Source organism: Ranitomeya variabilis, chromosome 4, assembly GCF_051348905.1.
Source record: "Ranitomeya variabilis isolate aRanVar5 chromosome 4, aRanVar5.hap1, whole genome shotgun sequence".
Lineage (NCBI taxonomy): Eukaryota > Metazoa > Chordata > Amphibia > Anura > Dendrobatidae > Ranitomeya > Ranitomeya variabilis.
Window position 1 is genome coordinate 68,408,380 of NC_135235.1, and position 15,658 is coordinate 68,424,037.

Here is a 15,658-nt window from a genome sequence, read left to right on the forward strand (position 1 = left end):
GTCACTTCAAAGGCGGGCAACTACATTATTAGGCTATGTGCGCAAGTTGAGTATTTGCCTGCAGAAATTTCTGCAAGATTTCTGCATCTCTTGGCAGGAAAACCGCTGCGGCAAAAAAACGCATTTTTGGAGCTTCTTTGTATGCATTTTTTGCATGCGTTTTTGTACAGCAATGAATGCTTTTTTGAGCTACCAAAAAAGATTTGTGATGTAATTTCTTGGTTCAACACCACCTTTTTCATGCTGATGCAGTGGCATCAGGGTAATGGGATTAAGGCTTGGTGTCAGCAGCTGTCATTGACACCTAGCCCTAGTGATGAAAAACTGTCAACCCAACACCCTCATTACTAAGCCAATAAGTAAACACAAACACACACACAAACAAACATACAGTCACCAGCCTATGTAGGTGCGTTAACAGAACGAACGTACATAGGCTGTAACCAAGCAGCACCTGTTGATTTTTAAAGAAAATAAAATTTGTGTGGGCTTCTGCATACATTTTAATAACCAGCAGAGGTAAAGTCGACTGCTGATGTTAATATTCCAGGAAGAAGCCAATAGCCATAAAAGGTTCTCAGGCTATATCAGTTCACAGCGGTTTGCTTTGCCTTTACTGGCTAGTTTACAGGGGACCCCAGAAAAAAATTTGACATAGGGTCCCCTTATAACATCTAACCAGCAAAGGCTAGGCAGCTGCAGTCTGATATTAATAGCCTAGGAAGGGGCCATGGATATTGGCCCCTTCCAGATTAAAAACATCAACTCTCACCCGTCCCAGAAAAGGCGCATCTATAAGATGAGCCAAATCTGGCACTTAGCCTTGCTCTTCCCGCTGCCCTGTAGCGGTGGCAAGTGGGGTTCATATTTGTAGGGTTGATGTCACCTTTGTGTTGTCAGGTGACATCAAGCCCACAGGTTGGTAATGGAGAGGCGTCTAAGACACCTATCCATTAGTAACCCCATAGTGATATTGTATAAAAACATAGGCACCCAGAATAAGAAAAAAAAAAAAAAGTCTTTGTTCCAGCTCCTTAGATAAAATCTTCAAAATTTTATCTTCATTTTTAATTGATTAGATAACATTTTCAAAATTTATTTAAGGAGCTGGAACAAAGACCTTTTTTTTTCTCTGTTACATATCGTCTCATCAGGACGGAGTTCCTGTGCACCTGGAAGGTGGTGAGCTGGCTTTATTTTCTTGTTGACCCAGAATAAAGTCCTTTATATGAAATAATGACAAACTCCTTTATTGAATCTTAATTAAACCATACTCACCGAACGCCTAATCCACTGACGCCAACGTCTCCTGCAACAAAAATAAACCACAATAATCCTCACTTGTCAATGAGAAGATACGTAAAAGCTTTCAATTAAACCGCTAAAAAAATAAAAACTTTGGTTTTGAAGAGGGGAAAAACAAACAAACACATATATAGAGAAATATTTCATCCTCACAGAAGAGGACACAGAAGAGGATTTATGATTAGATCACAATGGCTTTAATGACCTCAGGGAATGCAGCATCTTTCCATGAGAGCAGCCAATTGCTTTGTAATAGATATGAGAAGTAAGCTTGGCACACAGAGTAAGAGGTGCGGGATGATGAAATAACGACAGTGCCCTTCATTTTACTCTCAGGAAACACTGCAGACATTTTCTAAGGAGGAAGGTGAAGGGCGACAGGGCAGTTGTAGGGGAAATTCACAAGTCAGGTGAACAACCAGTATTAGAGGGCCTTTACATTTTGTGCTTTATTTTTTTTCCTCCAAGAGTTAGCTTTTATTTTTGTTTTTCCCATGAACAAAGTCATGTAAGGCCTTGTCTCCTGAGTGACAAGTTGAAGTTTAGACCATTTATTTTACTACATAAAAAAAAAAAAAGGGTATAAAAGCAGTAATACAATTCTGCCATTGAGCTTTGTTTTTGTTATTCAACGTAATGTAAAAACGACCAGGTCTGCACGATTACTGCAATAACAAACATACAGTTTTTTTCTTATACCTCGACTTTGTTTTTCCCCATCAGTGAAGCCATATAAAAGATTACTTGTATACTGGGGTACATACAGTGGCTAGCAAAGTATTCCATCTCCTCCCCTTTGACTTTTTACCTTTTGTGTTACATTACAACCTGTGCTTAAATAATTTTTTAATCCAATTTGTGTGTGATGCACCAGCACTAAATAGTCTACATTGGTAAAGTGAAGTGACAAAAATATAGGTATAAATTAAATTTGGCCCCTTCCTAGGCTATTAATATCAGACTGCAGCTGTCTGCCTAGCCTTTGCTGGTTAGATTTTATAAGGGGACCCTATGTCAATTTTTTTCTGTGGTACCCCTATAAACTAGCCAGTAAAGGCAAAGCAAATAACTAAACTTTACATATGTATATGTCTTCACCCCTTTTGCCATAAAGCTCCTAGTTTCTGGTGTAAGCAATTAACTTCATAAATCAGATGCTTAGTGAAAGGAATTCCACCTGTGTATAAATCTAAGCTTCACATAGTCAGTATACACACACACACACACACACACACACACACACACACACACACACACATGTTTTCTGGAAGGCCACATAGGCTGCAACACTGTTAAGCAAGAGGCACCACTAACAAAACAACATCATGAAGACCAAGGAGATCTCCAAACAAGTCAGGGACAAAGCAGTTGAGAAGTACAAGTCAGGGTTGGGTTATAAAAAAAAAAGTAAATAACCCAATCTCTGATGATCCCCCAGAACACCATCAAATCCATTATTATCAAATGGAAAGAACATACAGTAGTACCACAACAAACCTGCCAAGAGATTGCCGCCCACCAAAACTCTCAACCCGGGCAAGGAGGGCATTAATCAGAGAGGTAGTACAGAGACCAAAAAGAAACCGTGAAGGAGCTGCAGTGTCCTCAAGCAGAGACTGGAGTATCTGTCCTTATGACCACAATAAGGCGTATATGCCATAGAGGTGGCCTATATGAGAGAGGGGGCAGAAAAAAAAACCCTACTTACGCACAAAAACTGTAAGGTTCGTTTTGAGTTTGCCAAAAGACATGTGGGAGATTCCCCAAATGTATGAAGGAAGGAGTAGATAAGCCCCTGATGCTGGTGGGCTTAGCTCATCGTCAATTTTGGGGGTGACCGGTTCCCTTTAAAAAAAAAAAAAAAAATTAAAAGTTGTGAGGTATCAAAACGTGAAAAATGCCTAGGAAGGGGAACACTTTCGCAATCAACTTCATAAGGGTCTGATTGCTTTTTTAACGAATGATTAAAACAGCAGCATTCTGAGCAGGTTAGTGAATAACTAAACTCTTTACTAAACGGTTGCTTTACATTGTTTAGAGTGGGGCTTGAGACCCTCACTAATCATTCAAACCAGATGGCAATAGTGCAGAGTTTCTCTTTAAGAAGAGCGCGGTGGGCAGTCTATGGATACATACAACACTGTACTCTTGAGATTAAACTCAGCACATCTGCCCTTTATTTTCAGATATTGGTCGGGCATTCAATTTCTCAGTAGCGCTTCCACAAGGTAAAAAAACCCATTACATAAGGTCCATCCATATCACGGGTTGTCTGCATAATACAGGATAGGACAGTCCTTCAGAGCAGGAGATGATTTTATAACTACTCACAACCTAGAGATAATCCTGAACAGAGCACCCCATTTTGTTTACTCAGAATTCCCCAATAGGGTACATGAAAAATTATTTCCTAAAGTGGACAACCCCTTAAAGTGACATGGCTCCTTTAACAAGTACTGAGGAATGTACAGTAAATAGTGATCTACATCCCCCAGTAACCAAAGGGATCGAGCCAAAGAAAAGTCTTCCAAAAGAAATGCTATAAAATCATGACTTCATGCAATGATTGGTTCATGTCTCCAAATAACAGATTTAAAAATGGGCACAAATTTATTTTAGCTTTGTACTTTACAGAAATACAGAATATGCTAAATCTAATGGATATTTGTGAACACAATATTACAGCTGTCACCGAGCGGTTATACAACAACCCAGTGACCGTCAGGACACACGACAGCGTGACGTATGCAGGAGAGGACCATTTACACATTTCATGAAGTCATCGCTATAGCAACTGACAAGTTGCATTTAAGAAGAAATAGAATATTGCATCTTATTCAAGTAAATCCCTGGGTAGGAGTCCAGTAGGCGGTTCTAGTCAGTAGCAATTTAAATAGGACCACCCACTGGACTCCTTATCCTAAAATGAGCAAAATACAATCTACTGAAGAATCTTTACCCAGAAAACTGTATATCATTCTGCTTGGCTTGTCCTGCGCTGTACCGGGTTGTCCTGCGCTGTACCGGGTTGTCCAGATTGGACTGCATGTACAACGTGACAGGATCCTTTAAAACTAGTTTAGGTCGGTAGAAAACCAAACTTGTAATTAGCGATAAATCCAGATTGTATGGGTGAGTATTTTACTCTTTTTTTTTTTTTTTTTTTTATATACTGGTCAATCTTCATCATGAAATCAGCCAAAACTTAATGGCAATATCCAGGTCTCCAGTAGCCAGGAAGCAGAGGTGCGGGGAGTATATTGATGACGTACTAAAGCCGCTTTACCTGTTCCACCCACTTGTGATGTGGAGGGGAACACAAGTCATCTCTGACTTTCCATCTATGACTAATAAGATCCTGCAGACTCAATGAAACCACTTTTCGCCTTCCATGATACAGGCAGGCACACCTCAACCAGCTGAACCACGTGAGGACTGAACGAAAACGACCACTAGATCTTGGCTTCTCAGGCACAACTAAGACATTGGGGAGAGAAAGATGTTGGGGTTCCCTATAGTCACATGTGAATAGTTTGGTTTTGAGTCAAATTCAAAAGGCTTAGACTGGTTTAAAAAAATAAAATAAATAGATCAAATAATTTATGACAAAGTGATACTTATGTCCACCCCCACAGCTATAATTCTAACATTTACCTACTTTCCTCTAATCTGAAATTCCTTGTTCCATCTCGACAAACCAAAAATGGCTGAAAATTCCCATCCACTACACAACCCGTCTTAAGCCCTAGGAGGCAATGCTCCCTCAACTCTTTAACCATGAGATTGATGATGCAGCATGCTAAACCAAGTCATAAAAGCAGGAAAAAGGGTTAGTCCCAAAATATTAAAAAGGTATAATTTATTCTGTGCTTGGTCATTTCTACCAGTCCCATAGCAAATGAATAGAGTGCAGATTAAGCATGTGCGCCGCCAATCCATTGAAGATGGTGGCCCAGGAAAGCAAATTTCCTAGCTTACAGAGCCTTGATCTCAGGATCACAATGGTTGCAGAAGACAGATCCCCAGTAGTGATGAGCGAAGTGTACTCGTTGCTCGGGTTTTCCAGAGCACGCTCAGGTGATCTCCAAGTATTTGTGACTGCTCGGAGATTTCGTTTTCCTTGCCTCAGCTGCATGATTTACAGCTGTTAGCCAGGCTGAGTACATGTGGGGTTTGCCTGGTTGCTATGGAATCCCCACATGTAATCAAGCTGGCTATCAGCTGTAAATCATGCAGCCGAGGCAAGGAAAACGAAATCTCCGAGCAGTCACAAATACCCGGAGACCACTCGAGCGTGCTCTGGAAAACCTGAGCAATGAGTATACTCGCTCATCACTAAGCCCCAGTGATCAGCAAGTCATCACATATCTTGTGGATAGGGAATAACCTAAAGTTTCAGGGGAAAATAATTAAGTTTCTCAAAATTCAATGCAGTACCCCTCTCAGCTATGTATGGTACTGCAGCTCTTAAATGGGTCCAACTTGCACTGCCAGATACAGCCATGGGAACAAGGAGGGCGCTGTGTAACAGCAGTAAATGGCCGTATCGCTCCAGCTGCAGTAGCAGAACCTAGTCTGCAATTCAGTAGAGTCAAGTAATAACGAACCTCAATGATCGGAATAATGAATGATGTAGAAGACATATGAGGATGATTCACCATAGGTGTCACCTACATCTGTTTTGAAAAACACATTCTTTATTGTCTAGTAAGAAATGTTCCTGCACAAAAGATTTCCGACATCAGTCACTAGACACAGGGAATTCCAGCACATGGTAATTACAAGCACGAGCCACTTAAACATATGGGGTTATTTCTATAGTATGGCAACACCCTGTGAATCGGCTTCTTGGTATACTGTAGGTCAGGGTTTTACAGGTTCTTATTCTCTAAAGAACCTGTCGGTCCAGTCTCGTGCATGTACGATTTCCTTCTCGTATGAGTCTTTAGAGTTTGGAACTGGATCAAGAGATGTATGATGCTTCAGCTGGTATGGCAACATAGTGCTAGAAACACGGCAAACGAGGTATTAAAGAGGTTGCCCAAAATTACAAAAGATGGAAACGGAAGGTGGTTGATTGCCTTATAACCAAAGAGTTTATCCCAGACACCGCTATAAACATGAATGTTCAATTTGGCTGAACATAGAGGGAAGGGGATATTTGATTATCTTCTGCCCATAGTATAGGTGTCTGGATGGCTGGGGGTCCGACTGCCAGACCCCCTTATCGATCCCAAGAACAGGGCTCTTCAACTTGGTAAGAGGGTTCTGCAAAGTACTATCTCAATGGGGACGAGGTGAGCATTCTCCACCTCGGCTCAATTCATGGTCCATAGGACTGACGGAGAAGGCAGTGTTAAACCAGCAGTCCCATAGTGGAATTGAGCATGCAGACTTCCCTGCCATTCAGGATGGGGCTCTGTTGAGCCCAGTTCCCTTTCTAGGGATCGCCTGGGGTCTCTGTAATTGGAAAGCCAGTGATCGATAAATCATAAGGGGATGAGTGACTAACATGAGAATAACACTTTAAATATTGTAAGTAAGTAATGAGAAACCTAAAAAAAAAAAAGAAACAGAAAAAAAAAAAAACACACCATAAATAATCAGTAAGATTCTTTTTTTACATGTAAGTATAGCACAGACCAACACCCAAGAAATAATGTAATATGTTGTCAGTCTGACTGGGGCCAAATATTTCTAGATTTGCTGGCAGCTAAAACCACAAAGAAACAAATCATCTCACGCAAAAAACTACCAGAAAGGCAGATCACAAAATCAATTCTATAGAACGGCATTTCAGTTTTTTCATTAAAATTGGCAGTATCTAGTGTTTGGACAAAGGAAGGCATAGCTAGAAAAAAAAATTTTCGGAATATAAAAGCACGAAAAATAAGAGTTCTGAAAAAATATTTTCACTTTTTCACTTACACAAGAAGATAACAATCATAAGAGGAAGTCAATAACGCCAGTCATGTTATTACACGAGACTCGGGCCAGGAGTCATACAATGCAGAGACCTCATGGGCACGAAAATCAGACTAAACACCAAGAACCGTTGTGGAAGGATCGGGAGTCAAACATTTGGTGCACATAGACCATTAATCATTAGTATATATTAGTCCCGTCTTATTGACAGATCAGGTTCTAGGTGTTCTAGCAAAATAGAATTTTAGGACACAATACCTGTGAGCTGCATCTAGATCCCCGCAGTCCACATACATAGAGGGCGGCCGGAACAGCTCCATATTGGACTCTATCCAATTGGTTGGAAAGACTCAGTTATTGTCCTGTCTCCTTAGCTAGATTAATGCCACTTGTACATCAAACAGAACAAATCCCTAAGTGAACGTCTTCCATACAGTTATGACTGATACACATGACAGACAAACAATACCTTTTACAGGCCAAAATGCGGGTGGAGCGATTCAGCCTCCTATTAATAAAACGTCAGGATTACTCACGAAACGTGTGTGTGTTGTTGTTTAGGTCACTCCCGGCACACTTTTTTTATTGGGTGACATAAGTGCACGAGAATCTACCTGACGCTGAAAGCTACATTACCAGGTAATAAGAAAAAAGGCTACTCTGAACGGTGAATAACTAAATGCACTGTATGAAAAGCAGCTGCCATTGTACTAGGGAACTGCCGAAATAGCAATTTCCAAATACACAGGTCTGCAAATAAAATTTTTTTCAAGAGCTGTTTTGGTTATTCCAAATCTTTATGTTTTTAAGTGCGCTGAATCCGAAAATGACCTCCGTTCTGTCATAGGACATCACGTTTTCTGACAATTTATGTAACTATGTGAAATAAGACAATACCTCAAAATAAATGAAAATAGACTCATAAAATAATTTTTTATTACAAATGTTTCATGAAAATTATTTTTTAACTGCAATGAGCTCACTAACACACACTAAAATCGATTCTTCTTCCCTGTGATGCTCCTCTTGGTACATTTACGCTTGTGAGTAGCATCTGGAATGTCTCTCTGAAGCGTCCAACAGTAGTCTGCCTTCATTCTAATGCTCCATCTTCCCTGGTATCTTCTTTCCATCTCTTTAATGTCCTGGTGGAATCGTTCACCTTGCTTTTCACTCACAGCTCCCAAATTTTCAGGAAAGTTGTCAAGGTGGGAATGGAGGAAATGCACTTTCAAACTCATCAGGCAACCTAAAGCTTGAAATGCTTTCAGCATTCGTCCGACGATTTTTTTGTAGTCAGAATCTGTTATTGCCTAAAACTTTCTCTACGACCTCTTTAAATGCAAACCACCCTTCTTTTAGAGGATGCGTCATGGTATTGATAAACTCTTGATCAGCAATAAGCCTTCTAATGTCTGGTCCGACGAACACACCTTCCTTCAATTTTGCCTCCGAGAGGCCTGGAAACTTTGTGACCAAGTATTTGAAGCATTCTCCATCTTTTGGAAGTGATTTAACGAATTGCTTCATCAATCCCAATTTTATGTGGAGAGGTGCTAGAAGAACTTTATGAGGAGGAACCAAAGTTTCTCAGAGGACATTTTTTTCACCGTGAGCACCCTCGGCTGACAATTCTTCTTGGTCCAGTGATTTTGTCGGTCTCGACTGTCCCATAGACACAGAAAATAAGGGTATTTCGAATACCAAATTTGAAGAGAATTTTGCATTTTGTGGCAAATCCTGACAATATTTTTTTTCGTTTTCAGCACACCAAAATACATGGAAATTAGATCCTGGCTGTTTTATGACAAGTGTTTCACTTGCAGGAAGCCGCAACACATACATATATATTACACTTTGATTACATTTCATTAGAATATATATATATATATATATATATATATATATATATATATATATATATATATATATATATATATATATATATATATATATATATATATATATATATATATATATATATATCTCATACCAAAAGTTTGGACATACCATCTCATTCAACATTCAAGGATTTTTCTGTATTTTCATGACTATGAAAATTGTACATTCACACTGAGGGAATCAAAACTATGAATTAACACATGTGGAATTATATACTTAACAAAAAAGTGTGAAACAACTGAAATTATGTCTTATATTCTAGGTTCTTCAAAGTAGCCACCTTTTGCTTTGATTCCACATGTGTTAATTCATAGTTTTGATGCCTTCAGTGTGAATTTACAATTTTCATAGTCATGAAAATACAGAAAAATCTTTAAATGAGGTGTGTCTAAACTTTTGGTCTGCACTAATATACATACATACACACACACAAACATACATACTGTGAAAACTGAGATCTTGCACTGCATTATGCTTCTCTGTAGCATTGCCTGTGTGTCATATGACAGTATTCCAGACACCCAACGCTCAGTCCTCACAATTCATTTGCATGCTGGGGAAAGATATAATTCTGTAAATTATGCCATGGACTACTGTGGGTCAATTGCTGACTACAACAGCACATGGACCAAAACTATAGTGGGCTGAATGTGGCCTTCCTAAAAATCAGCCTTTTTAAATGTGTTCTGATCAATGGGTGGGAAAGCCAAGTCCATGTCATCAGGAACTAATGTGAATTAAAGAAGTTGCCCTGCAATTTATTTCTCCAGAAACAGCGCCCCAGTTTGTAAGAGCCATGTCTGGTACTGCAGCTTGTATATAGAATGAGCTGAGAAACAAAAATAAGCCCAAAGACATTGACGGTGCGGTGCTGGAGAATAATATCAGGTCTATATTTTTTTTCTAAATTCTTGTCTATTCTTGCCGGCCAGAAAGCAGAGCACAGCGGTGACGTCACCGCTGTGCTTTCCGGCTGGCGCTTACACAGTGCAGAGAAGCACAGCGCCGGGGGACAGACACCGGAATGTAAGCATGTAGTGTTTTTTTTTTTACGTTTACGCTGGTAACCAGGGTAAACATCGGGTTACCAAGCGCGGCCCTGCGCTTAGTAACCCAATGTTTACCCTGGTTACCAGGGGACTTCACATAGTTGGTCGCTGGAGAGCGGTCTGTGTGACAGCTCTCCAGCGACCACACAGCGACGCTGCAGCGATCGGGATCGTTGTCTAGATCGCTGCAGCGTCGCTAAATGTGACGGTACCTAAAGAGAACATTAATCCAGAGGGACTGTATGATAAAGACACAACCAGAAACTCCTATAGTTTCCTGATATTGTCTTTGTTTACTCCAGGATCTTAGGACAGATCATCTGTGTCCAATCGGTCAGAGTACTGCACGTGTGCCTCCTATTGATTTGAAGCAGATGTGCAGTACCCTGACGCGGCCACTACCAGAAGATGGAGTAGCTCCGCAATCGAGCAGTTTCGGTCAGCCACCGCTGCCAACGAGAACAGCTGATGGGCGGGTGTGCCCCCCAACCGATCAGACATTGACGACCTATCCTAAGGACAGTTCATCAAGGAAAAAGTACTGGACAACCTCTTTAATGATTTATTGCGGTTTTCATTGTGTCCAAACAAAACATTACTGAAATAAATCACCCACCACAACGAAGATTAGCTGCAGAGGATGCAAACTGCAGGCTCCCCACCTCAGCACGAAATTTACAAAAAGCTTGATAGATTTGGGTAATGCAAACATTTGCGACAACTGAAGTCACCAAAGGGTACCGTCTCACAGTGGCACTTTGGTCGCTACGACGGTACGATCCGTGACGTTCCAATGATATCCATACGATATCGCTGTGTCTGACACGCAGCAGCGATCAGGGACCCCGCTGAGAATCGTACGTCGTAGCAGATCGTTTGGAACTTTCTTTCGTCGCTGGATCACCCGCTGTCATCGTTGGATCAGTGTGTGTGACACCGATCCAGCGATGCGTTCGCTTGTAACCAGGGTAAACATCGGGTTACTAAGCGCAGGGCCGCGCTTAGTAACCCGATGTTTACCCTGGTTACCATCGTAAATGTAAAAAAAAAAAAAAAAAACAGTACATACTCACATTCCGGTGTCCGTCAAGTCCCTCGCCGTCTGCTTCCTGCACTGACTGAGTGCCGGCCGGAAAGCAGGGCACAGGTGTGACGTCACCGCTGCGCTCTGCTTTTACTTTACGGCCGGCACTCACAGTCAGTGCGGGAAGCAGACGGCGAGGGACCTGACGGACACCGGAATGTGAGTATGTACTGTTTGGTTTTTTTTACATTTACGATGGTAACCAGGGTAAACATCGGGTTACTAAGCGCGGCCCTGCGCTTAGTAACCCGATGTTTACCCTGGTTACCCGGGGACTTCGGCATCGTTGGTCGCTGAAGAGCTGTCTGTGTGACAGCTCCCCAGCGACCACACAACGACTTACCAACGATCACGGCCAGGTCGTATCGCTGGTCGTGATCGTTGGTAAATCGTTTAGTGTAACGGTACCCAAATTCTCCACCAAAGGGCACTTCAGTGTATTTGTGCTTTAAAAAAAAAAAAAAAGTCGGATGGGGCGGGGAACACATGAAAGCCCCTAGCTCACCTGTGATAAGCTTCCCTGCGATATTTTTTCATTGCATGGCCATCCATGTTGGCGGGAAGGTCTGCCGCATTCTGCAAGCGATCGCTCCATGATGTAGTCATTTTTAAGCCGGATCCTCGATACTGTGGAGCAAAATACACAAAAAAGTAACTTTTAGCAAATTTAGTCAACTAGGATCAATACCTAAAATATCACCTTCAAAGCAATATTCACAAACGCCGACATCAACAAACCGTAAAACTGGTCCCAATTGTAAAATTAATATTTGGTCCTCAGCTTGAGTACCAGACCTGTGATTGTCCCAAAATCAATAACATTGTGAAAAAAAATAAATAAATTATGTTTTGATGCTGGAAAGGTTACTATGTGGAAAGCTTTCAAAAATAATTCACAAAATGTAAACCAAGGAGATAACGTAAGTGCAGCGCTACGGCCTGGTGTTCCCTTCTACCTCCATGCAGGGACGCCGGCTTACTCACAACCCTGGCATGGTCCCAGTTATGCTCCTGCTTCCTGGTCTGTGGCTCCCAGTAGAGCGTCTAGTATGTGCGATCCCCTGTTCTTAAAGTGGCAGAGTGCACATGGCACAATGCCTCCAGCTAGAAGACATTTTGTTAATGTAATCACCTGCAAGGTGTCTCCCCAGCCAATAGTTGGGAGGTATCTTGCATAAAAGTCACCCTAACCAAAAGGGAGGTGCCTGAGCAACCCCTATTGCTTAGTGCTCGGTGTGTGCAACTGTATGTTGCCAGGTCCCTCTGTCCCTAGTCTGTTAAAAGATATTACCGTATCCCGTGTCCCATTAGTCCAGTATAGGTTGTTCTTGTTTCTTGTTCACATCCCAAAACCACATCCGCGGTATCTGTAGCACGTAGTCGCATCTGCTGTACCAAAACTGTCACCCCAGACCTTTGTGTCTGAACCTGACCCAAGTGGCCATTCTGTCTGTACAGTTTGAACCTGCCCCAAGAGGACGTCCTGCCCTGTCCAGGAGTCTGGATTAAAGGCTTAGACCCTTGCAGTCAGCTGCTACAGCAGGATGCCAACCTGGAGTGATACCTGGCAGCTACCTGCTGCACAAGCCTGACCTCACCCCTAGAGGCTCCAGTGAACACCAAGGTAGCTGCTTAGTTATGCCCCTCCAAGGTGGGTCAAGGTCCATGGCACAGTGAGTCCACGAACCACGTGCACAGCCTGCATGTGTAACAATAAGTAATCCTATAGTAATAATAAGGCTCTAATCACTTCAAGCATGGACATATCATTTAGCCAACACTTACTGGCGGACATTCTACTTGGCATATTTTGCTGCTATACTCAGCCAAACCATCAATCATTATAAGGCTGATCGTAAAACATCAGATCGTAATACCATGTGTTTGGCTGAATTAGAACTTTGACTATGAGGATGTGGTGAACCCCATTCTTTGAGAAGTGGCCAGAAACCCCAGTCAGACCCTGATTTTTATGTCTTGTCATGAGATGATGCTGTGGATAAGATCATTAAAAGGCAACCTAACAGTCACATGCTGTCTGAATAACAGGCCAAAACGAAACCCAACATTTTCCCTCATTACTGATGGGTTTCCTTCAATCACAACCTTCAATGGGGAAATTAAGTATATTTTTACATAATTAATTTGCATTTCATTGCATGAAATAAGTATTTGATTCAATAGAAAAAAAAACCTAATATATGGTACAAAAACCCTTTGCAATTACAGAGGTCAGATGTTTCCTGTAGTTCTTGACCAAGTTTGCACACACTGCAGCAGGGATTTCGGCCCACTCCTCCATACAGATCTTCTCCAGATCGTTCCGCACTAAACACATGTATGATTTTTACTTGTGGATTTTCTGCATATAATGCAAGTCTATGGGGAAAATCCGCACAGAAAAACTCTGCGTACCTGCAAAAGAAATTGTCATGCTGCAGTTCTGAAATAAACACCGCAGGTCAGTTTACGCTGAGTAAAGCTTATAAAAAAAATAAATAAAAAAAAAAACACAAGTGGCCATGAGATTTTTTGTAAGAAGATGCTGTTTTTGAGAGGCAGCAAAATATGCACAATCAAATACGCACCAAAAGCTCATGGTGGGAACACAGCCTTACAGTCGAGTGGTTTTCCATTAAAGTTAACCCAATATGAAAGCCTCATATTAGGGCACGTGTCCGTGTTATGGAACATCTCTACATACACATAAAATCCCAATCCAAGTCCACCTCAATTTTTTATTTTTTTTACCAGCGGAACGCTTTAGGACTCCCAACAAAGAGGGATTGTCTACTACTTTTAAAATAATAATCTATTCTTAGGATAGGAAATCAATAGAAGATTGGTGGGGTTCTGACACTCGGCATCCCCACTGGTCAGCCGTTATCAGCTCCAGTGGCAGCCGAATGCAAACAGTGTACACAGAGGAACACCACAGGTCCAGACACAGCTTAGCGGCTACTGCAGATCAGCTACTATTCTCTTCAATAGGAGTGGAGGTGACTGGTACCAGACCCCCAGAGATCTTATACCGATGATCCGTTCAAAAAGGAAAAAACTCCTATAAATCTGTGGATCCCTATAAGTTCATTACACAAGAGTTATTGAAAGGAAACAAGTATGACGTTAAAATTAGAAGTTTACGAATATAGCTACAGAGTGCGAGAATTAATGAGTCCAAGTCAGGTAGCAGCAGCTTGTACTGAGCAGGGTGAGAACTGAGCAGTAGGGAGGAGGGACACAGAGGAGCTGCAAAATCAAGCGAGTCAACGGTGATTGGGATGAAGCTTTTAAAAAGGAAACAGAGTAACAAGTATTTTGATAGTAAAAACCATTAACCTCAACAGGCCTGAGTAACCCACATAACAATGTATTTCTCCTAGGCGTTTATTACTAGAAGGACACGCACATACGCGACTACTCCACGTGACCACTGCAGCCAGTTACTGGGCTCAGCGGTCATAGAATGAACATAGCACGAGGCAACTGAGCTCAGTGACTATGCAATAATTAAAAGCTGGTGAAAAACCCCTTTAAAACACAAATGTCACAATCCAATTTATTTACTCATTTTAGCAGCAGTAAAATGGGCATAATATCAATCATGAATGAAATATAGTACTGATCAAAAACAGAACTAATTATAAAAAGTGCAAAAAAAAAAAAAAAGTTACCCTCTTAAAGTGACAGCCTGAAGTGATGGAAACGGCACAAATCATAAACACAGACATTTCCCACCCGACTGGGCAAGCAGTCAATGGGAACGGCCGCGAGCGCTGTAATACGAAGCTTCTTCCCTCATTGACAATCTATTTTTGCTATGAACCCTAATAAATCGGCGCGTGCGGCAGAACTAAAGAGTACACGGCCCGCCGAACGGGGAGCGCAGAAATGATTTACACTCACTGAATAGCTGCGTCTCATCATCTTGATAATCCAACTGGCAATGTTGTTGTTAGGAGAGTGGCGGCTCTTTCTTACTGGCTATTTATGAAAATAAAGGACACCTGTCATTCCCCCGCTGGCACCAATGCTGAAAATGAGGCGTTTAAATTGGGATCTGGCAGGGAGACCCGCCGAGCATTTAAAATAGAAGCATTTAGTAACCATATCGATATTACATTAAAAATAGAAGCAGTGTTAATGTCTCGCACACGGACATAGGAAAAAAAAAAAGCCACCTATTGTTTGGCTTCATTACTGCCTCTTGAACGCGAAAAGGTCAACCAAAGTCAAGACAGAGGTACTTGAAGTGGACGTGTCAGCTTTCCGGACAGCTCTATTTTAGTAAATACTTTTCTTCCTCCTGAAATAGTTCTGAATGTCCTCTTAAAGTGTACCTGTCCCTATATACAGAAGCTGTAGGAAAGCATGGTCTTGCTGCCCTCATCCC

At 41.5% G+C, this 15,658-nt stretch overlaps 1 protein-coding gene across 3 annotated transcripts in view; it reads right to left on the reverse strand.

Moving 5' to 3' along the window:
• Window positions 1-15,658, reverse strand: part of NT5C2 (5'-nucleotidase, cytosolic II) — a 116,546-nt gene that overhangs the window by 58,435 nt on the left and 42,453 nt on the right. For 2 of the 3 annotated variants that reach the window (XM_077258670.1, XM_077258671.1), the window contains exon 2: window positions 11,771-11,892. In XM_077258670.1, the coding sequence (XP_077114785.1) occupies window positions 11,771-11,871 (101 nt within the window). In that variant the 5' untranslated portion in view covers window positions 11,872-11,892. Of the gene's footprint in view, window positions 1-11,770; window positions 11,893-15,171; window positions 15,194-15,658 lie in introns of those variants that run through there. The other variant, XM_077258669.1, reaches the window with a different exon arrangement.